At 40.8% G+C, this 24343-nt stretch overlaps 1 protein-coding gene and 1 pseudogene across 1 annotated transcript; both read right to left on the bottom strand.

Annotated features, from left to right (window-relative positions):
• Positions 1 to 8249: 8249 nt before the first annotated feature.
• Positions 8250 to 9282, bottom strand: LOC125089673 (ragulator complex protein LAMTOR5-like). The gene is made up of 2 exons (XM_047712030.1): positions 9061 to 9282; positions 8250 to 8303 (listed from the first exon to the last, which is right to left on the bottom strand). Exons 1-2 carry the CDS (start codon positions 9280 to 9282, stop codon positions 8250 to 8252), a joined length of 276 nt encoding a protein of 91 aa, XP_047567986.1.
• LOC125089672 (60S ribosomal protein L32-like) lies at positions 8579 to 9013 on the bottom strand (annotated as a pseudogene).
• Positions 9283 to 24343: the final 15061 nt, after the last annotated feature.

The following is a 24343-nucleotide window of genomic DNA, read 5'->3' as shown; positions in this document are numbered from 1 at the left end:
AATAGTACATAGAACCATAGGCTGGATGAGAACACTCTGGAAGAGTGAGAAGATGGAAGGAAGACAAAGGAAACCAGAAGAAGGAATCACTAGCAAGTTAAGAGGAAAACAAGGGTGTGTAGTATCCTGGAAGCCAAGAGAAAAAGGTGTATCAAGGAGAAAGGAGTAATTAGTTATGTTAAAAGCTTCAGAAATATTAAGAAAGTTAGACTGGATATTGACCATTGGATGTAGCAAGATCGATGTTATTAATGACCTTGACTAGAAGACATTCAAGGAATCCTAAGCATGAAAATCTGTGGGGAGGAAAGGAATTGGAGGTAGGGAAGATAGCCAACTGTCAGTGTCTAAGGGGGATGAGAAATGGGATAATAGATGGAAGTGAGGTCAAGAGATAGTTTTTTGTTTTGTTTTGTTTTGTTTTAAGATGGGAGGAATAATAACTTGTTTACTAATTGGTGGAAATGGTCCTGGACAGAGAGGAGAGTGGTTGGAGTGATGGAATAAGGTGTACACGAGTAGAGAGTTGGCCCAAGTTAGGAGCACATATGGTTCATCCTTATTAATAGGAGGGAAGGTTGACTGAATGAGCCCAGATGCAGGTAGGTGGGGAAGTGATGTTCTGGGAATTCGTGAACATTCTCTTCTTACTCTTTTTATTTTCTTGGTGAACCAGTTGACAGGGTTGTCATCTGAGTCTGAGGATAGGAAAGAAGTTGTAGAAAGTTTGGAGAGAGAGGAGAAGGTATGGAATGGCCATTAAAGAGGAAGGGTTAGTAACTACAGGGTTAGTAACTACGCTAGGGTAATGTAAGTAAGACTGATGAGTGACATTGAAGGCCTCTGCAGGTGCATGGTCATAAACTTAAAGTGAGAGCAGTTGTCATAGGTGTGTGAATTTTCGAGCTATGTTCAGCTGTTGCACTTGTGTAGACATAGGTGGAGAGTTAGATTTAATTAAGGCTTGTGTTCTGTCAGAGAGTGTAATGAAATGAGAGAGGAGAAAGGGAGCCAAGGGTGTATTCAAAAGAGTGATTATGATAAAGAGTCACAGAATCTAAGTGGGATGAGAGGTGAAACAAGGACACGAAGGGAATAACCGAGCTAAGGAGGAGGACAGGCTTTTCGAGGGGAGGAGGTCAAGGATTTTAGAAATAAGCATTTTGGAAGGATCGTCTGTAAGGATGTTGAGATTGTGTCAGAGGTGGGTTACAAAGGAAGAGCGGCCACATGGCTGCAGTAAGAGTAATATAGTCTGGTTAACCTCAGAGTCAAAGCGATGAAGGGTTAAGAAGGAGGGAAGTAGAATGTTCTGGAAGCAGCAGTGGGGAATATTAGAGATAACAGAGGACAGTGATTATTCCACCGTAGGATAGGGGAGAAAAACAGCCACCACTTGAGAGGGCTGCAGAGGAAGCAGTGTCCTCAGAGGAGACCCCAGTTTCCAGAGCAAAAAGGTGAAGAAAAAATTCAAAGACTTTGAAAAAAAATTCAAAGACTTTGCTGATTCTGACAATGAATTGCTAAGGGTTTCAGGACATGGGGGGAGCTGGGAAATGCGGGTCAGAGAACAAGATGTACAGGGCCATTTGGGATGAAATGTGGGAGATAAGGAACCTAGGATCCTGGGCTCCTTGTGTGACTGGCATGAAGCTGGATAAAGGGAATCATGGTAACATGATGGTTTCAAGGAGGACCATCATTGGGTTATTAACTTGGTCTATGGTCTCAAGGTGGCCAAACTGAATACTCTTGGTAGTCTAGGGGCCACTTGTTGATGCTTGACACTGACGATGTAGAGGTCATTCCTTTCACAGGTTCACTGAACACTTTCTATGTGCCAGGCACTGTGCTAGGTGCTAGTTATACACCAGTAAAATGTGACCCATCCTAAAGGAGTTCCCCAACATTGGTTATATCACTGAAATTGTGTGGTTGATTGTTACTCAGCGTGACGGTGGCATTGGATCATTGCTGCGGAATCCCTTGAGCATAGCTTAAGCTATGTTCAAGCTCAAGACTTAGTCCTGTTTCTCCAACCAATGTTGATCGAATGAACTCACCCACAGAAAACCCGACTCAACAAGGTATGTGAAACTACAATAAAAAATAAGCTCTCATCCCACATTATAGTGCTTTTCTACCACAGATGGTCATGTCTTAAACACCGGGGACTCAGTTTCATAGTTTATTATCTTGTGTAGGAAGTTTAGAGATAATCTAAATCCCATAAATATACTTTATTTTTACAAAATATTTATTTATTTATTTGACAGAGAGAAAGTGTAAGAGAGCACAAGCAGGGGTAACAGCAGAGGGAGAGGGAGAAGCAGGCTCCCCACTGAGCAGGGACCCTGATGAAGGGCTTGATCTCTGGACCCTGAGATCATGACCTGAGCTGAAGGCAGATGCTTAACTGACTGAGCCACCCAGGTGCCCCCGTTTTTAATTTTTTTAGGAAACCTCCGTACTCTTTTCCACAGTGGCTGCGCCAGTTTGAATTTCCACCAACAGTCCTTGAGGGTTTCTTTTCCTCCGCTTCTTCACCAACGCTTGTTTCTTGTATTTTTTATTGAAGCCAGAGAAGATCATATTTGTGAAAGGTCAGCAATCACTTGGTATGGCATGTTTTGGGAACTTCTTGAGTAATTTTACCAAAGAAGGAAGATTCTGCAGAGAACTAGTAAACAAGACTGGGAGTAACAAATACAATGTTAGATGTCAGTTACATGTACATTTTTTATAAAAGGTTGGAAGTGGCAGGGCAGAATGGATTCCAGTTGTGGAAGTCCTTGAATAAAAGGTTAGGGACATTTTGACATTATCTTTTGCTCAGGAGAGAGAGTTCAACAGCTCTTGAGCAAAGGAGTGACATAATAAAAGATTGGGTGAATCTTAACTGCTAGATTCTAGCAGTATTGTGTGTGATGGTTTTCACAGGAACACATTTAATAGTCATATTAAATTTATGATTTATGCTGGATGTAAATGACCAAGGAATTTTTTTTAAGATTTTATTTATTTATTTGACAGACAGAGATCACAAGTAGGCAGAGAGGCAGGCAGAGAGAGAGAGGAAGAAGCAGGCTCTCTGCTGAGCAGAGAGCCTGACGCGGGGCTCGATCCCAGGACCCTGGGATCATGACCTGGGCCGAAGGCAGAGGCTTTAACCCACTGAGCCACCCAGGTGCCCCCAAGGAATTATTTTGAAATCATAAGATATGCTATCCTCTTCCTGAGAGTCATTTAGCTTGTTGTGCGTTAGGAGTCCTTGAGCTACTACCTTTCCCCCTCTGGCTCTTGGGCTGTCTCATTTTCTTCTATTCTGATTTTAATACACTCCCCTGTCTCTGCTTGTCCAGTTCTATAAAAAAAACTGTTACAGTGAGGGGTAGAAGTCAGATGTAAGATCAAATGGGACTCCATGTAGCTAAAACGAGAATCAATATTGGGATAAACTTTTCTAGGCACCTTTTCCAAAGACACATCTCACCTGAGTTTTGGTAGTATTTACCTTTTGGGTGTGAGAGTGTCATTGTGTTCTTGAAAATGTTTCTTAATCTACCAATTATATTTGCTACGTGGGTGTCACTATTTCTTTTTCTTCAAGTGGAACTTAGAGTCAGGAAGGTACATCTCTTACCCAAATCTTCTGTCATGTTAGAGATAGAAGCATGTCTTTTCATACTCCATTCCTTTATACCCCCTTTTTTTTTTTTTTATAAAGAATGTTCTCCTCTCCACCTCACTCCCAATTTCACCTTAAAAACTCCCATTCAGCTTTTTGAACCCTGTTCAGAAATGCCTTTTCTGTGCAACCTTTCCTTATCCCCATGCCCAGTTCTTTCTCCTCTCACCCCCCACCTCCCTGATAGAAATGATCATTCTCTGGGTTGTATGAACGTCTGTAATTATGCATATTCCTTTACATGTCTGACTCTCCTGTTGGACTGTAGGAGCCTTGGTGTTCCTCCCTTTTGTGTCCCCAGCACCAGGCTGGGAATCACAGTAGGAACTCTGTCAGTGTTGCAAACACAAAGGGGGAGAATCAAAAAGGAAAATTCTAAACTCTCCTAACAATCTAAGCAGAAGATTAAGGGGCAACACCCCAAACCATCTCCACCTAGATTCATGTTTTTCGTCTTTAGAATGTTTGGGAGTGGAAGTTTCCCAGCCTTCCTACAGCCATCAAGGAGATGTCAGTGCTGCCCCTCAGGGGTTCCCCCATGGACTCCCAAAGTCGTGTGCTGAGCTCTTCCCACAACACCTCGACCCCTCCCAGGGGCCCCGCCAGGTGTGGTTCCTTTTTCCGGCTCACTGAGTCTTCTGTGTGGATGCTTACTCTACTCGCTTTGTCCTGGTTTTCTCACATCTTCTCCATCCAAGAACTTTGTTTTCTTCCTCTGGAGGAGATCCATCTTCCCCACCACATCCTCCTCCACCCACTGCTTCCCAGGAGAGCAGGCAAGAGGAGGCATTGTCTGGGCCCTCTTCTGTGTTTTCTTTTTTTGTGTGTGTGTGTTTTCTTTTACTTGATGTACCTTCCTCCAGTTTTTCAAATCTGAAATCAGATAGGCATGAAGTGTAGTCAGTAGACAGTGAGGACTGAATGAAAACGAGCACGGTTTATTTAGGGGGCGAGAAAGAACTTTACACTGGCAGGGCGGCTCTTCCAGCTCCTTCCAGCTTCCTACAGTTACAGCCTCTGGTACCACTGGCTTAGGTGTGCCCGAATCTGGCACGTGGGTCTTAGGGAAACCAAGGCACAAAGCTTCAGCTCGGTTCTCAGGGTGCCAAAAGAACCAGGGAATGAGCAGGCAAGTTTCAAGGGCTGGGTGGGGGACCAGTTAGGAGAGGCTGAGGGTGGACAGCAGGGCAAAAGTGTGCTGATAACCCCTTTGAACTCCTCAAATGTGTAACAAAGCACAGCCCAGGTGACCCCACTGCTCTTACCTTTAATGTCTTTTTCCAAGTACTTTCCCCGGTGGCACAGTCAGGTCATTGTTCAACCATGCCCCCCCACCCCAATCCCTGCATTTCATTGAGGGAACAATTTATATGAGAGTCACCCCAGGCCCCAGACTATAAATTGTTGGAAATGGAGAGTTTGGCCTAGGAGAAGAGAAGGAAGCAGGGTTGACCAGTCCCCTGTGGAGAGGAAGTAGAAAAGAGATAGAAAACACGAATGGTGATTTTTCCTTGTATTTTTCTGTAGCAAGTCTCCACAAGAAGGATGTTTCAAGCTTCTATAGCAACAGTTTTCCTAAACACATAATATAATCACATAAAACAATTATAATCTTTCTGGAGTCTTGAAATTAACAAACATTTCTTTTTAAAAAAAATGCAAACATCTGAAACCTGGAATGTTAACAGCGGTTATTAACAGTCAAGGTTCCCATAAGAAGTAGAAGGTATGCAAAGTTGCAATTTAGTAGGGAATTTCAGCTTACAGAAATGTAAGCAGTGGGCACGTGGGTGGCTCAGTGGGTTAAGCCTCTGCCTTCAGCTCAGGTCATGGTCTCAGGGTCCTGGGATCGAGCCCCGCATCAGGCTCTCTGCTCAGCAGGGAGCCTGCTTCTTCCTCTCTCTGCCTGCCTCTCTGCCTACTTGTGATCTCTCTGTGCCAAATAAATAAATAAAATCTTTAAAAAATAAAATATTATTTATCTTGATGACTGAATTTTTTAGCATTGCCCGCCCCCTTTAAATTTTGCGCCATTGGCCACACTCTCATCCTGGCTCTAGAGGGATTCCCTCTGGATAAAGGTATTGCAGGTGGTTTTTATTTTCTCATTTTTGCTGACCTGTATGTTCTAATTTTTCAAGTGAATGTGTATTCCTTGTATAATAAAAACAAATGCAAAATTTTCCTCTTTGAAAGTAGGGATCCTGGGACACCTGAATGGCTGTCAGTTAAGTGGTTAAACATCTGCCTTCAGCTCAGGTCCTGATCCTGGGGTCCTGGGATTGAGCCCCATGCTGGGCTCCCTGCTAAGCAGGGAATCTGCTTCCCTCTCTCTCTCTGCCCTTCCTCCCCAGCTCATGATCTCTCTGTCTCTCAAATAAAAAAATACAATCTTTTAAAAAAGAACTTAAAAACAAAAGTAGGGACTCTTATTCATGCAACATAGAGCAGACTCAGCAAGAAAATCAAATGTTTGTTGAACGAGTGAATTAAAAAATGTGTATATCAACTCTATTTCCAAATCCCACCTCTTCCCAATTTCTCAAATGCCACTTTCTCATGAAATATTTCCTTATATCCCCAATCACATTGGCCTGTGAAGGCCTACACAATGTGTACATGGGGCACCCCCGTCTCTTCGTGGCCCCCCCTCCTCCTGCCACTTGCCCTCTCCCTCACTTGGTTCCTCTACATTAGCCCCCTCCTGGCTGTCACTTCTGGCGCATGGGGAGCAATTGATTAATATTTGGTGAATGAATAAATGAGTGAATGTGGCCTCTCCCTTTCTTTTGTATCATTCCTGGTATAATCTGTTTTGTTCTATATAGACGTGTATTTATCTTACCTCCCCTCTTCTTAAGCAACTCAGGCCGTCTTCCTCCTCACTTTGATGTGACCATTGGTGCCTGGCACATTGCTTGGAATGTAATTAATGACAACCACTAACAACGAGAGTAGGGAGAGTCATTTTTTTGAGCCAAGCCTTGTGTTATACATTTATAGGTATCCATCACCTCATTTATTTACCTAAATGACTGTGAGGCCGCAACATCTGTAGGAGTGCAAGTGGTCGTAAAAGAGAACTTTTGTTTTTAGTTGCGGTTTACAGTTAAGGAAGGCAAGGCGTAGAGAGGTTAAGTCGCACAGCGGAGATCACATTGATAATAAGTGACATGACAGGAAACTGCAGTCCCAAATTATACCAGATCAGTAGTTCTCAGAGCGTAGTCCAGGAGCCACTGGGGTTCCCAAAGCCCTTCAGGGGGTCTGTATGCTGAAAACCACTCTTGTGTGCCTACAGTGATTTTCTCAAGGCTACATGCCTATGTGCTATCAAACACCTAAAAATGCAAAAGTAGGGAAAAGAATCCCGCTGTCATCTGTTAAGCCAGACATTAAAGAGATTTCCAAAAATGTAAAAGAATGCCAATGTTTTCACTTCATTTTTTTTTTAAAGATTTTATTTATTTATCTGACAGAGAGAAATCACAAGTAGGCAGAGAGGCAGGCAGAGAGAGAGGAGGAAGCAGGCTCCCCGCCGAGCAGAAAGCCCGATTCGGGGCTCGAACCCAGGACCTGGGATCATGACCTGAGCCGAAGGCAGCGGCCCAACCCACTGAGCCACCCAGGCGCCCCTTCACTTCATTTTTTAATGTTTTGTAAAATATGGTTGTTTTTCATAAAACATATTGTTTATGTTAGCATGTAATGTGATTACTATTGTTATTTTAAAATAAATTAACAAATACCTAAAAATTTTATTGGTGTTAATTTCTAAGATAGTCAATATCAGTAGATGTGGCCCACATTTAAACAAAAACTCTTTGGGGTCCTCAACATCTTTAAGAGTATTATGGGGCCCAGGGATCAAATTGCTTGAGTATTAGATGTACTAGGTAATATTTAAGTTTCTTAGCAGCTCTAAAATTTCAGGGTTCTCTACTCATGAAACAGTTTAGGTCATACATAACTTTTGGAAGGCAGGGGCAGAGGCTGCAGGTCACGAGGCAGTCTCTGGGGCAGCTCAGGGAAGAGGGGCCATCTTGGGATTGGATTCTGTGTCAAGGTTCCACTTTGTTTCACTGGTCTTGGTCACCTGGATTTATTCTGCTCTTAATTGCTCTGTGGACTTCTGGAAACTCCTGTTCCTGTTTTGGACTCACCCATAACTCCCAGTTCTGATTCAGTTCTCCAAGACTCATTATTTTAATCTTTGTCCCTTATCCTCTTTTATGCTTCTGTGATGTGTGTCACTGTTTACCTTGACCCTTGACTAGACCCTGCTGCCAACTTTTATTTTATCTTCCAACCAGATTTATTGAACATATGAAAATTCTGTGTACAAAGTGACATGGACCTGCTGCTTCAAAACATGATCCTTTCTTACTAATATTTTGATAAGTCAGTCCATTGAGTGTCCAAAAGCAACTTACTCTAAAATTAATAGGAAAGTGCCCAATACACACTAAAGAAATGGCCTCACTACTGGAACTTTAATAGTTCTACAAGGTAATTAACATTGAGCCCCTGTGACAGGCTGTGGGTGAACTTATATGAGATATCAAGAGGTCATTTTGTGCAGTGCCACTATGATGCCATCATATTTCTGGATCATCTCGTTCCATTATCTTTTTTAAAAAATTTTTATTTATTTATTTGACTGAGAGAGATCACAAGTAAGCAGAGAGGCAGGCAGAGAGAGAGGAGGAAGCAGGCTCCCTGCTGAGCAGAGAGCCCAACACATGGCTCCATCACAAGACATGAGATCACGACCTGGGCCGAAGGCAGAGGCTTAATTCACTGCGCCACTGAGGCGCCCCGTCATTATCTTTTTTTTTTTTTGTAGTTTTAGGGTTTTATTAATGCAAATATGACGTGTACACAAGCTGACTATTCATTTTCTTCGAGGCACAGCCTGGCATTGGGATTGGTAACTCTGACTGCCAGTTGGGCTGCTCTTTCCACAATGGCTTTGTGGTTCTTGGAGGAGACATTGTGAGCAGTCACCGCACAGTAAGATTTCTTGCCCGTCAGGAGCACTTCAAACTCCTTGACATTGTGGACTGGGAACTCCGCAAGGGATTTCCTTGCAGAGTGTAGTTAATGCAGTTAACGTTTTTTTTTGTTTCTCAGGTAACTAATGTTGGGCATCAAGATCTGGCCCTTGAATCTTTAGTGCACCCTATTGTCAATGCCTCTGGGCTTCCGCCTGTTGCGCTTAATTTTGACCTATCGGTCTGACTGGTGCTGGATGGACTTCTTGGTCTTCTTTTTAATGATCTTGGGCTTCACCAGAGGTCTGAGGGCAGCCATGATGCCCAGTAATAGATGGCTGCCACCTGTGCAGGCAGAGCCGAGAAAGAGAGGGGAACCATGTTCCCATTATCGGATTCCAGACACACCACGGGAATATCGGTGAGGTCTGAGGTTAGCGTAGCTGTTTGCTGGACTAGAACAGATATCACCCCAGCATGCTCATCTGATGGCATCCCACAGCAGCCCAGATTAAGTCCTTGCACATCTGTGCCCAGGACTCCAACAGTGGCTCGATTCTTCATTGTGTCCTCCAAGTGCTGCTCCAAGTTCTTCTTCATCCCACCTACTGTCCATCCAGCCTTGCCCTGCTTACTCTATACTTACTTACTATACTTACTCTTCCATAAATGAAGGTCTTACAATATCCAAACACTTCCTGAACAACAGATTAGCCCCAAATATCTTATTTCATGTTGCCCAAGGGATATACGGGGTTACAACAGATTTCATGATTTAAGTTCTTTCTCATTGATTATGTATGGGGAGGTAAAAAGGTGGAAGGGAAACTCGTTCTTTTGTAATACCTTTTGAATTACTAGCCAAAAAATAAACTAAAACTTTGTTTCAAATGAAGCAAAAAATTAATTTATCCTGAAATAACTTCCTTGTTAAATTATCATTAAGTTATCATTCTACCCTGGGAATGCTCATCTTGCAGGGTGCTTACTGAAGTACAAAGTGTAACACAGATCACTGGACAGTGAAAAATGAATGTGCCTTTTGGGATGGAAACTGCTTTGGGGAGCTTTATGGTTGTTGTTGTTTTTTTGTTCTGCTTTTCAGTTAACCGAGGCACAGTTTGGTGGAACAGACTGAGAATATTCATGGGCCTCTATTATTTCATGAAAATGATATTTTATAGAAATCCATAAACTTAGATAGAGTATATATTGTATATATAGTACACATACTGGATATGTTTTATACTTTCTGTTAATTTGCTGGTATTTGATGTAATTGGTGATTTCTTCATGCTCTGTGGATGCATGTGGAGAAAGAAGGTGCTATTCCCAACCAAGACATTTATCTCCTGTGAGATCTTTGGCCAAGTCTTGCCCCGGATCTCCATGATCCATGTCTGTCCCACAGAGGGAAGACTTGCCTTTGAGGGACAGTTGTGAGGAAAACATAAGGTCCAGACCTCAAAGCCTTTTGGAAATTTAGAAGTACTATTTGAAACCTAAGTAATAGTAGTAGTAGTAACTATTTCTCATGCTTAATTCTCAGAACACTATGGAAGGAAACCGAAAACTAAACATTGGCTCAGCTTGCCAGATTAGAACAAGAAGGCTAAATTCCAAAGCAAGTCAGTGGTGGAGCCTGCTCTATCTGCCTTTCTCCAGCCCAAAAAATATCCTTGAAGCTGGAGGTCTGTCTGGGTCAGTGGTCTTCAAAGTGGGAATAGCACCATCTGTTTCCAGATCCTCAGCTTTGTGTGGGAGCACGGCTGCTTGCTTGCTCTGGTTCTCCTTCCCAAAACCCTACCCCTCGGGTTCTCCTTCCCCAAACTGATTTATAATCTGCCCTTCTGCTTGATAAAAAGAATGCGTGCTCCTAACCTGCCCTGCACTGCCCGGGGGAGTCAAAACCTCTGGGGCACCAAACAAAGAGACACTTTGAAATATAGATTTCTGAAAAGGATCCTTTAATAATTAATCAAAGGGGAAAAAATTCTGCCTCCCTTTTGTCTCCCATTGTCTTGTACTTTTTTTTATTGGGAGGAATTGGCCTGTGTTATGACAGTCTGAATTCAGATACTGTGTACCGACGCAGTGGGGTGCAGGTGACTCCACTTCTTCCGTCTCTAGTTCATTGTTGAAAAACCTTTGCTCCTAGCAACAACCCCACAAAATCAAAACAAACATCCAATCTTCAGAATGCCTACCCCCCCATATTTAAGATAAGCTGTTCCATTCAGTATGTTTCATTCAGTACTCACCCCAGGACATCTTTTGTGGAAAGAAAAGGTACCTCTAAATGGGTACAAGTTAATAATGCTGATTCCTTTCAAGGAAACTTCATCTGGGACTATCATATTATTCAAGATACACTGCATCAATTTGCCAGCAAAAGTTCCATTTCCATTTCCATTTCTGATTTCTTTCAGATTTTCTGTGCATTAATCGATACAGTGTTTATTTATTTATTTATTTATTTTAAAAGATTTTATTTATTTATTTGACAGAGATCACAAGTAGACAAAGAGGCAGGCGGAGAGGGAGAGAGGGAAGCAGGCTCCCTGCTGAGCAGAGAGCCCGATGCGGGACTCGATCCCAGGACCCTGAGATCATGACCTGAGCCGGAGGCAGCGTCTTAACCCACTGAGCCACCCAGGTGCCCATCGATACAGTATTTAATAAGGTACTTTTATCAAAGCATATCTTGAAATATTTATTCCAATAGCAGTCAATCCTCAACTTATTTCACTTATAAAATGTTTAATGATGCAAGTGTTGGGCTAATTAGTGCAATATGCCTTTCTCTTTCATTGGAAAGTTCAGTCATGACATCAAGCAAAAGTAGTAAAGTTAAATTCTGATTTTTATACATCGTTTTATTTTCAAAAACTGAACACCTGGTATTTATATATGCACATGCACACATCAAAGAAATATTGTATCTTCCTTGTATTTCTTGCTTTGTAAATAACTTACAGTGTTGAATTTATATTGAAACATAATTAAGTGATGACAAATAGCATAATTACCTTGTTTTTATAAATTATTCTAAATGTGAATAAATTAATTGTATAAGAGCTGCATTATTTGAATCTTACCTGCTTTTAGTAATGTGTTGTACCAGATGTGTTCCATAACTTATTTCTCAGTAGTTCTTATAATATTCCTCAAAAATGCATATTAACACATTTACTTGACTTTTAAAAGTTAGGCAGAAATTAACTCTGAAGTAGTTTGTTGGTTTGAAAATGAGGATCAGAGTTTACAATTAGGTAGTATGATGCATGTTTTTCATAAATGGAATGAGACTTATCTCCAAGACTTTTTAAAAATATATATTTAAAATGTGGGATGAGGAAATTACTTTTGTTGAAAAAATATTGGTACCTGGATGGCTCAGTGGGTTAAGCCTCTGCCTTTGGCTCCGATCATGATCTCAAGGTCCTGGGATCGAGCCCTGCATGGGGCTCTCTGCTTGGCAGGGAGTCTGCTTCCCTCTCTCTCTCTGCCTGCCTCTCTGCCTACTTGTGATCTCTGTCTGTCAAAAAAATAAATAAAATATTTTTTAAAAAGAAAAAAATATTGAATTGGCTATGTGCATTAGAATTAATATTTTGGTTTTTTTTTCCCCAGTATTTTCTGAGCATATCAGATTAAACAAGATGTCTCTTACATGAAAGAGTAACAGGCAGGGACACCTGGGTGGCTTAGTTGGTTGAGCGTCTGACTCTTGTCATGATCTCATGGGTCATGGGATGGAGCTTACCTCAGTCTCTGTGATCATGGGGGAGTCTGCTTGAATATTCTCTCCCTCTACCTCGCCCCTAACCCCCACATTCACTCTCTCTCTCTCTAAGAAATAAGTAAATCTTAAAAAAAGGAGTAACAGGCATAACTGCATAATTCTTAATATTAACAATTATATAATAATAATTTTTTTAAAAGATTTCATTTATTTGTTTGACAGAGAGAGAAAGATCACAAGCAGGCAGAGAGGCAGGCAGGGCGGGGAGGAAGCAGGCTCCCTGCTGAGCAGAGAGCCCGATGTGGGGCTTGATACCAGAACCCTGAGATCATGACCCAAGCTGAAGCCGAGGTTTAACCCACTGAGCCACCCAGGCACCTCTGATAATTAATAATTCTTAAAGCTATTTGAGTATACTACTTTCCAGAAATTAAGAAAGTGAATGACTCTAATTAGGAAATAAATTATTTTCTGGTTCCCAATTATTTATTTTCATTAAAACTGAAGGAAGAGGGGTGCCTGGGTAGCTCAGTTGTTAAGCGACTGCCTTCAGCTCAGGTCATGATCCCAGGATTCTGGGATGGAGTCCTGCATCAGACTCCCTTGTCAGAGGGAAGCCTGCTTCTCCCTCTCCCACTCCCCCTGCTTCTATTCCTTCTCTTGCTGTGTGTGTCTCTCTCTCTGCATCAAATAAATAAATAAAATCTTTTTCAAAAAAACTGAAGGAAGAACATGTAATGAATTGCTGGATCTAGGCAGTAATCATTAATGGCTGCTAAACCATCAGGTGAAAAAATGATGGAGACCTTGGTAATGGGTGGATACAGCTAATAACACTGAACCCACTGATACAGCCTATCACACACACACACAAAAGAAACCCAGACTTTAGATACCTCCAATGAAATAAAAAGTACAAACACACCAGCTATGAAGAACTCTTGCCAAAGTATCAAATCTGTATCTAATCAAGGCTCAGGATCTAAATATCAATTTTCAGGAAATACAGAGACCAAAGAGATGTAATCAACAAAATCCAGAACATGGGAAACATATCCATAAGGACAAATGACCCAGTTCTTCAACAAATCAATTGCAAGGGGAAAGAAAAACAAGGAGAAAGAATCTATTGGTTAAAAAGAAAAGACTTAGGGCACCTGGGTGGCTCAGTGGGTTAAGCCTCTGCCTTCGGCTCAGGCCATGGTCTCAGGGTCCTGGGATGATGCCCCGTGTAGGGGCTTGGCGAAGTCTGCTTCTCCCCATCCCCCTGCTTGTGCACGTGTGCGCTCTCTCTCTCTTCAAATAAATAAATAAAATCTTTTTAAAGAATTTAAATTGAAAAAAAAAAAAAAAGACTTCAGAGGAGCACTTGGGTGGCTCAGTCAGCTAAGCATCTGACTCTTGACTCTTGATCTCAGCTCAGGGCTTGATATCATGGTTGTGAGTTTAAGCCCCATGTTAGGTTCCATGCTAGGTGTGGAGCCTACTTAAAACAAAGAAAACAAAACCAAGAGAAATATGCATAGAGCCAGATGTAATTTGTGGGCATTGTTAGACTCTTGAGTTGAAAAACCAACACTAAAATCCAAACCAAATCAAAACAAAAGCATGTATGATATAATCTAGGGAAATTTAGACAATGGCTGGGTATTGGATGATTTACATTTCTTAGGTATACTGGTTTGTTTTAAAAGTGCCTTTATTTTTAGAAGATATTTATAGAGGTATTCTTTCTATTCTCGTCCCAAGATGATTCTTGGGATTTGCTTCAAAATTATCCAATGGTGGTGAAGGGGTGGGAGTGGAGGACAGACAGTGGGAAAGGATTGAAATGAAAGAAGGTTGACTATGGGTTGGTGAAATTGTCAAAGCTGGATGGGAGTCATGTGGAGATTCATTTTATTATTTTTCTACATTTGTACAGACTTGAACTTTTTTTTAAAAGATTTTATTTTTATTTAATTATTTGACAGAGATCACAAGTAGGCAGAGAAAGAGAGAGAGAGAGGAGGAAGCAGGCTCTCCACCGAGCAGAGAGTCTGACGTGGGACTTGATCCCAGGACCCTGAGATCATGACCCAAGCCGAAGGCAGAGGCCCAACCACTGAGCCACCCAGGCGCCCCAGACTTGAACTTTTTAATAATAAAAATTAAAAGATAAAAACAAATCTAAAAAAAAAAACTCACTGAAGGAGTACCTACTCTAGCTCTCAGCTAATAGATCAGTAAAACTAATTTTTTGATGATATATCACTGTGTGATTTTTGGCATATACCTTGAAAGGACTGAGTGACTGATGTTGGTATAACAAAACTCTCCATTCCTGTATGCCTGTTTATATGGACAGTGCTTAAATGTGTAGAGACAAAAAGAAGCAATGATTGTTTATGCGGAACTCTTTCATTTCATTTTATTTTTTTAAAGATTTTATATATTTATTTGACAGAGACACAGAGAGAGAGGGAACACAAGCAGGGGGAGTGGGAGAGGGAGAAGCAGACTCCCTACTGAGCAGGGAGACCGATTTGGGGCTCTATCCCAGGACCTTGGATCATGACCTGAGCCAAAGGCAGATGCTTAATGACTGAGCCACCCAGGCACCCTGAACTCTTGTTTTAGCAAGAGGTGATATTTATCCATGAGTTCATGAGCAAACAGGAAAAAAAGAAAAGCCCCATCCAGTCTTTTAAGAGACTTGTGTTTTCAAGAATTTTTTCTTTTTTATGTTTAATAGTTGCTTATATTGTTATTTCTTTTTAGAGAGTGGGGAGGGAGAGGGAGAGAGAGAATCCCAAGCAAGCTTCATGCCCAGTGCAGAGTCTGACCTGGGGCTTGATCTCACAACCCTGAGATCATGACCTGAATCTAAATCAAGAGTTGGATGCTTAACCAGTTGAGCCACCCAGGTGCCCCAGTTATTTATATTATTTATCAGAGTAATATTTATGTTGTTTTGATCAATTATATACTAATACCAACTATAACAACCCAATCCAGAAGAAATTTTTAATATTTGGAGACTTTGGGATCAGGAAAAAAAAACTTCAAAAATTATACCAAAAGGGGTACCTGTGTCGTGCAGTCAGTTAAGCATCCAAAACTTGCTCTCAGCTCAGGTCATGATCTCTGGGTCATGAGATCAAGCCCCGTGTGGGACTCCACACTCAGTGGGGAGCCTGCTTGGGATTCTCTCTCTCTCCTTCTCCCTCTGCTCCTCCCCCACTCTCCTCTCCAAATCAATCAATAAATCTTAGGAAAAAAAACAAAATAAAAATTACACAAAGATAAAAGTCTAAGGGGAAATGCAATGGAAATATAATTTTAAAAAGAAAAAGGAGTGGTATAACTTAGAGTTATAGAAGAGGTTGTTCATATACTTTTAAAAATAGGTGATGGGTTTGGGGTGCCTGGCTGACTCCGTCAGTAGAGCCTGTGACCCCTGATCTCAGGTCGTGAGTTCGAGGCCCATGTTGGGGGTAGAAATTAACTAAAAAAATAGGCGATGGGGTATCAAATTAGAGCATTAAGATCATATGGATGTATTTAGAAGAATGATGTAACCGTTTTATTTTGAAGTGTTATTTATGATATACTGTAGAGCCACCCTCTACGCCCCCAGCAGGGCATCAGTATCATATGATCTACCAGAAGTTACATCCTTTGCAATTCTTTATACTTATGTTCAAAAATGTTAAATATTAACCAAAAATATGTAGGGAGACTTTTGTTTTGGAATTTTTTTATTGAGTTAAGTTGACATAACATAGAATTAACCATTAACCACATTAAAGCATACAATTTGTGGCATTTACTATGTTTATAATATTGTGCAACCACCCCCTCTATTTCGAGACATTTGCATCATCTCAAAAGGAAACCCTGCACTCCTTAGGCAGTAACTTCCATCCCTCCCCGCCTGTTTCCTGGCAACCTCTAATCTGTTTTCTGTCTCTATGGATTTACCTATTCTGATGTTTCCTGTAAATGGAATCATGCGATATTGGACTTTCTGTGTCTGGTTCCTATTTTACTTAGCATAATGTTTTTGAGGTGTATCCAAGTGGGAGCATGTACCAGCACTTCCTTCCTTTTTATGGTTGAAAAACATTCCATTGTCTGTATATACCCCATTGTGATTATTCATTCATCAGGTGATATACATTTGTCTTGTTTCCACCTTTTGCTAATAGGATTGTGTTGCTATGAACATCAGCGTACCAGTATTTGTTTGAATATTTATTTCCAACTCTTTTGTGTCTCTACTTAGGAGCAAAATTATTGATAATTCTGTTTCACTTTTTGAGGAACTGCCAAACTTTTCCACAGCCACTGTACCTACATTTCCAGCAACCATGGGTTCCAATTTCTCTGCCTCTTTGAGAACTCTTGTTATTTTCATTAAAAAAAAAAAAATGTGACTCACCTGGTAGGTATATAGAGTGGTATCTTACTGTGGTTTTGATTTGCATTTCCCTAATGATGTTGAGTATCTGTTCATGTGCTTGTTGGCCATGACTACCTAGTTTTTACAGAATTATTTTCAGGGGTGTGCAAGCAAAGGCGTTATGGTCCATGGCTGTAGACATAAGCTGTTGTATTTCTGAGGGCCTTGTCTAGTACTCTTCTGTTCTCCAGCAGCATCGTGCTCTCACCTCAAGGCTTTGAGAGTTTGTCTGAGTGACCCTCCTCCCATCTAGAGGTGCAGAACTAAAAATAAAAAAATACTTTCCTTCTCAGTGGGGTGGCTGGTGGGTCTGTGCAGACTGAAACTACAATTTATAATACCAAATCTTCTTTCTCTGCTCCCTGCTAAATGAGCCCTCCTATGTTTTGAAGACATTAAAAAAAAAAAAAAAGAAACTGAACTAATGAAGTGTTTAAGCAACACTCAAGGACCCACAGGGTATACTTACTAGTGCCAAGATAATATCTACCATTGATTGAAGGTCCCATGTGGGCCATGGTCTTGTACTAGGGCATCTATTGACATGTCAACAAATAAAAAGAAATCTAATTTAATAACAGTACTAATAATAAATAGGGCTGGCTTAAGGAATAGGCATGTCAAAAGCTTTTGAAACATGTTTTAAACCTAAGTGATGTACATAATATTTACACATTGTGAGTATGCTCTTCAGCCCCATGTGGCAGGAAGTGTAGACTGGCTCACACAACACTCTTTCCATCCTCTTTCTACCATGGAAGCCAGAAGGGAAAAAAAAATTGCCTTCTAGATTCTCTGCTGTTGGGAGTAGCTATATGATATAATTTTGGCCACTAAGAATGTAAGCTCTATGAGAACAGGGATTTTATTTTGTTCTCTACTGGTCAAAACTCACCAAATCGTACACTCTAAAAATATCCAGTTTGCATGGGGATTAGGAACATTGTGGGAGTGGGAGGACATGACTTACTGGAACTCATGGCCACTGAAATGGGTTATTCATGCATTCCATGGACACTGAACTACCATGAGTCACACTGTGCTGGGACTCAAGGGTGAGTAATGACCAGTCCTTGTCCTTGAAGAGGTCAGACTTCAAAACAAGACAAGACATCTAAGGAAATTCTTTAAAGAGGGTAAGCTAAGATGTTGTTCAGGGGTACAAACTTGCAACCGGTAGTAAATAAGTCCTAGAGATCTAATGCACAATATAGTGAATATAGACCACAATATTTTATTATAGTCATCAAATTTCCAAGGACTAGAACTTAATTATTCCAGCCACTAAAAATAAATTATAATTATGTAACATCATAGAGGTGGTGGTTGTTGCTATAATGGCAATCATATTACAATATGTAAATGTACAAAATTAACACGTATACCTTAAATTTACACGATGCTATATGTTAAATATATTTCAGTTTAAAAAACATCCAGGGGCACCTGGGTGGCTCAGTTGGTTAAGAATCCAACTCTTGATTTCAGCTCAGGTCATGATCTCAGGGTTGTGAGATCACGTCAGGCTCCATTGTGGAGCCTGCTTAATATTCTCTCTCTGTCTCTGTCTATGTGCCCCTTCTCTGCTCCCATGTGCTCTTTCTCTCAAAAAAAAACAAAAAACAAAAAACAAAAAAAACCAAAACCATCCAGTTTGTTATATAATTTTATTTCAATAATGTGAAAAATAAGAGCGATTGTTAAGCAAATTAAAAGGCAAGTTACAAACTAGAAAAAAAAAATGACAAATTTCTTAGCCCTGCAGGAATCCTGAGAGAAAGGGAGGCACCAAGAAACCTATTTCTTGAAATTTCAAGTAAATTGCCGAGCTAGCTGATATTTAACCAGCCAACACTAGATGTCACCATTGTGCTGTGCAAATATAGCGGGCGGTCTGGAGTGCTATTTAATATTTAGGACGGGGTCAGGCTTTTCGAGCGTTTCAAGATTGCTCATTTTTTCACCCCCGTTTGATGCTGGAATATGATTACTGTGGCTTTACCAAAACTCCCTGAACCTTGATCTTCTCTTATTTATGATTCATTCTACATCTCTCGTGCTTGATACTGCTTGGAGCCAAGCTCTAAGGGACACACCATAGGGGCGGGGGGTGCCAGCCTCAGTGCTTCCTGTGAAGGACGGCAACGTGCAGGGTTCCTGTGTTATCTCTGCCCTGGACCTGTGCTTGTGTCTCCTTGGAGGTCTCACAGGTGCAAGCTCCACTGCTAGAGCTGGAAAGAGAGAGACCCAGGGATGGGGAGCATGAGGGAAGTGTGTGCAGGTGGCACTGCCCAGGCGGGATAAAGGGAGAGACAAGGAGCCCACCTCCTAAGGGGCTAGACACACATTTAAAATGGGGAGACTTCTTGGTCCTGGGAAACTGAACAGCCTCCTGGGTTCTGTCACCAAAAGCTGAAGCTTTAACCAAGGCTCTTATCCAGTTGTTTGGGACCATCCAAAACTACCAGTTCAGTACAAGAAATCACATGTAATATACAGAAGTTATTGTTCCCAGTCTTTAATGATTCCTGGACTTTGAAAAGAAATATGAAGAAAGAATGTATTGTATATGAACTATAAGAGAGTAATAAGGGAGAAGAGTGCTTACTTATATTTAATTTGTTGCATGAGTAGTTAGTTAGTAATGTAGGAATTTCTGTTTAGGATAGTGTACTTCATGGATACCTGGGGTTTGTCCTGAGTGAAAAGAGGAAGGGCACTCCACATATTAGAAATATAAGATTTTCCATTTGCAAGGCTATCTAGGTAAAGGCAATAACCCTATTCACAGGCTTATTTACCCTTGTACTTATGGAAAGTAACCCAGTTACTTTCTACAGTAGTAGTACAGTTACTACAACCTAGATGTAAGTAGAGTATGTCTCATCCATTTGGCGTATTGATGCTTTTAGGAATATTTTAACCTGTTTATATTTAATGTGATAAAATTTGGTCTGACATCTGTCATCTTAAATGCTTTTAATTTTTGCTGATTATTGCTGTCCTATTTAGTCCCTTTTGCTATGTGGACTTGGCTTTCTTTACTCTTTTATCATCCTTAGGTATTTTGGAAGATTTCTTCTGTTTTTATTCTACTAGTGGTACCATTGAGATTTTAAAACATTCTTAGATATATTTTAGGTGTATAAAAATAGCATATAATAAACCTCTATGTACCTCTTCTTGGCTTTATCATATGTTAACATTTTGTGATGGCTGTTTCACATGTTTCTAAGAACTAAAGCAGCACAGATGTAATTGAAGTCCTCTGTATTAAATTGCATTTCCCTCTCTGTGGCTCCAGAGGCAGTTTACCATCTGGATATGGTGTTAATTGTGCCCATAGATGTTTTTAAACTTGTTATATATGGTTATTTCCATAAACATCATCACACTATGATGCACATTTTGAATCACATAAATGGTATATCTTTCTGCAGCTTGTTTTTTAAATTCAGCATGATGTGATTGAGATTTTTTTTTTAAAGATTTCATTTATTTATTTGAGAGAGAGAGAGAGCATGGGCAGGGGGAGAAGAAGCAGAGGGAGAGAGAGAATCTCAAGCAGGCTCCATGCCCAGTGCAGCACAGGGAGCCCAACATGGGGCCCGATGCCAGGATCCTGAGATCATAACCTAAGACAAAGGCAGCCACTTAACTGACTGAGCCACCCAGGCACCCCTGTAATTTAGATTTAAACTTATAGTTCAAGTTCATTCATTTCTACTTATGTTTAGTATAGTATTTCATTTTGTGAGCTAAAGCTCAGTTGATTTAGCCATTGCCTTAATAATGGACATTAAGGTTGTTTGGAGTTTTTTCTTTTGAAAAACTGATGTAGTGAACATCGTTGAACATGTTTCTTTGCACACATGTGAAATAATTTTTCTCTGACATAATTGCTGGGTCCAAATGTAGGGTGAGGGAAAGTGTAATGCTGGTGATGGAAAGAACGTGTAACTGGCAACAAGGCCTGGTTTATTTTTCTACCTTGACCATTTCCCTTTTTTGAGATACTGTGTATTTCCTTTATAATAACCTCAGCTTGTCATTGGTTAGTTGAGATGATTGGGCAATGATATTCAATAGTTCTATAATTTTGTGATCCTGTTTCTTTTTCAGGAGCAATTAAAAATTTTTTTTTCTATTTTAATTTTTTTAGAGTGGGAAGAGGCAGATGGAGAGGGAGAGAGAGAATTTCAAGCAGGCCCCATGCCCAGTGCAGAGCCTGACAAGAGGCCTGACACAGGGCTGGTCCTACAACCCTGAGATCATGACCTGAACCAAAATCAAGAGTCATACGCTCATACAACTGAGCCACTCAGGTGCCCCTCAGGAGCAATTCTTTTTTTTTTTTTTTTAAAGATTTTATTTATTTATTTGACAGAGAGAGATCACAAGTAGACAGAGAGACAGGCAGAGAGAGAGAGGGAAGCAGGCTTCTTGCTGAGCAGAGAGCCCGATGCGGGACTCGATCCCAGGACCCTGAGATCATGACCTGAGCCAAAGGCAGCGGCTTAACCCACTGAGCCACCCAGGCGCCCCTCAGGAGCAATTCTTAAGTGTAATATTGTTTTCCACTTCTAAGTACAGATGATGTAACCAAGACTGCAAATAAATTCATAACAACAAATGATACAGCAAAGGAAGAGATTATGCTCTCTAGTAAACTCCAAAGAAACATTTTCCAAGGAACTAACTACCTTTCTTTTTTTAAAAAAACATTTTATTTATTTGACAGAGAGAGACACAGCAAGCGAGGGAACATGAGCAAGAGGAGTAGGAGAGGGAGAAGGAGGCTTCCTACTGGGCGGGGAGCCCAATGCAGGGCTCGATCACAGGACACTGGGATCATGACCAGAGCTGAAGGCAGATGCTTAACAACTGAGCCACCCAGGCACCCCAAGGTTAGAAGTTCTAACTTCTAACAGTTCTAAACAGTTCTAGAACTGTTTCTAGAAGACTACGAACTGAAGAGACAATAGGAAATATCCATGGTGGGGAAAGGGGAGGGGAATGAAAGTTTTTTCCCAGCAGGGGTGGACAGGATTAGAATCTCCACTGGAGAGGTTATTTTAGTCAATGTGTAGACATTTTATCAGTTTAAAAGCATTCCCACTAGGGAGAAGTCCTATTAATGTAGGATATGTGGGAAAGGTATCAGCTGTAATTCAAAACTGATTCAGCACTGAAGAATGTACATGGGGGTGATACTCTTCAAATATATAGTGTGTAAGAAAACCTTTGGGTGTAACTCCCAACTTAGCACTAGAGAAGTCCACAGAAGAATTTTGAAGCTGTCTCAATATAAGGAATGTGGGAATACCTTCGATAGGAGTACAAAACTAACTTGGCATTAAGCCACACTGTGGAGAAACCCTGAGTTTTAAAACTCAGCATGATTTTTATGAGATTTACATGTTGAAGCTTGTAGCTCTAGTTCATTTTAACTAATGAATAGAATTTTCTACAGCCTACTTATCTACTTTTACTATTTCAAGGAGTGCCATAGTGAATATCCTCAAATGTGTTAGAGAAAGAAACTCGGGGCACCTGGGTGGCTCAAGGTTAAGCCTTTGCCTTCAACTCAGGTCATGATCCCAGGGTCCTGGGATCGAGCCACATCGGGCTCTCTGCTTAGCAGGGAGCCTGCTTCCCCACCCCCCTCTCTGCCTGCCTCTCTGCCTACTTGTGATCTGTCAAATAAATAAATAAAATCTTTATTTAAAAAAAGAAGCAAACTCAAAGAGGTCTGTAAGAAGAAAGCAAAAGCATAGGTGTCTTCATGTTTAATAGTTGGTAAGTACATACTACTTATATAATAGGGGTTACAGAATGAAGGGAATGACTCACAAATAGTAAGAAATCAGTAGAGGTAATATGCTCATTACATATTAAGTGAATAAACTCAATTTCGTACAACAAGCATATACTAACAAGTGTGGGGTTTTTTTTATAGCAAGTAGAGCACGCCAGAACAATTTCCCACAAAAAATATAAAAAAGTTTGCAGTAATCATAATCTTGCCATTTAGAGTAGGTTACCTAGGAGGCAAATATAAAACTATGGTAGTCAGTGATAATGCTTTCTCTTTATTAATGGAGGCCTTAGAGACTCAAATTCTACGTTAGTCCTGCATGAATACATCTACCAGTGGAGCCCATTCAGAAGCCCAGATATGGGACATTTGGTATTTAGCTTTCCATCTTGCGGTACAGAAAGGCACACCAGAAGGCTGGTAAAGATGCTGAATGAAACACTCCATGGTAACTACCACATAGAGTGTGCACTGATTGGACTCATACTACACTGGTGTCCCATTTGGCTTAGACTCCTCTTTTTAATCCCTTTAGGTAACTGGTATGTAATGTTTTAAAATACTTCTTTAAAGAAATGTAGGCATTGACTTCTCAAAAGCATGTATAAGAATATTCATCCCTTTAAAGGTTTCTCATTAAATACCATTGTTACTTGTTACTTAGAGTATCAACAAAGTTTTAACCATGACTGAATCAAACTTTTGGGGCTTATAATTTTTTTATTTATGTAGAATGACTCCCTGTGCATGTGTGCAAGAGGTTTTTTTTTTTTTTTTTTTAAGGTTATAGGAATAGGGTCATAGTGCCTATGGTTTTTCAATTTTATGATATGGAAATGTATGGAAATACGGGACTGGAAGCGTTTGCAGATTCCCAAGTGAGGTTGAGGCCTTCAGTGACTGAGCTGAGGCAATGAGAACGGAGATAAAAGCCTGGGTCATAATGCTTAAATGGCCAAGAAGCTTCCTACATCCCCGTGAGATCTCTGATGTCTTATCTTTCTAAGATCAGTTCCCTCAGCGGAATAATAGATCTTGAGGTGAAGAAGGCACATGTCCAACATTTCGTTTTTTTGTCAGGCCAAGGGCATTGAGACAGAATAAACATTGGCGATTTTGGAGCAGTTTGGGTGCTGATCATGTGTAAAGGGAAAGTAAGAACACTTAAAGATTAATTTCTAGAGAGGTACCATCCAGAAGGCTGAATAAATGTGTGCAGATAAATATGCTTGTGTGTATCTACAGTTATAGCTGCTTCCCGTTATAGCACAGCCTGTGAGAGATGCTAATGGTAGAGTTCCAAATAGTACTGCGACCATCCAGCTCTTCATCGTTGCTGACGGGGACGTTTTATTAGCCTTCTGACTGCTCTCTTGCCTATCTTAAATGCATTTTTCACGCTGCAATTACAACTCATAGATCTACAACGAAATCAGACCTGGTCCAAAGAGCAGAACCAGCTCGAGTACAGCAAATAAGAGAATCCCCCAATACTAGCACTCATCCAGGATGGCCTTTGGCTTTTTCTGTCTCTTGCGAAGGTTTAAAGTCTGTGCCACCGCAAGCCCTTCAAAGAGCAGGTCGCCTCCTCCTCGCCGGGGTAGGCCCGCGTAGGGAACCCCGTTGGAATCCGAAGAAGCTCCAGCATCCCAAA

This window comes from Lutra lutra, chromosome 17, assembly GCF_902655055.1.
Source record: "Lutra lutra chromosome 17, mLutLut1.2, whole genome shotgun sequence".
NCBI classification, from domain to species: Eukaryota; Metazoa; Chordata; class Mammalia; order Carnivora; family Mustelidae; genus Lutra; species Lutra lutra.
Note: the sequence above shows the minus strand (reverse complement) of the source record. Positions and strands in the feature narration are given on the sequence as shown.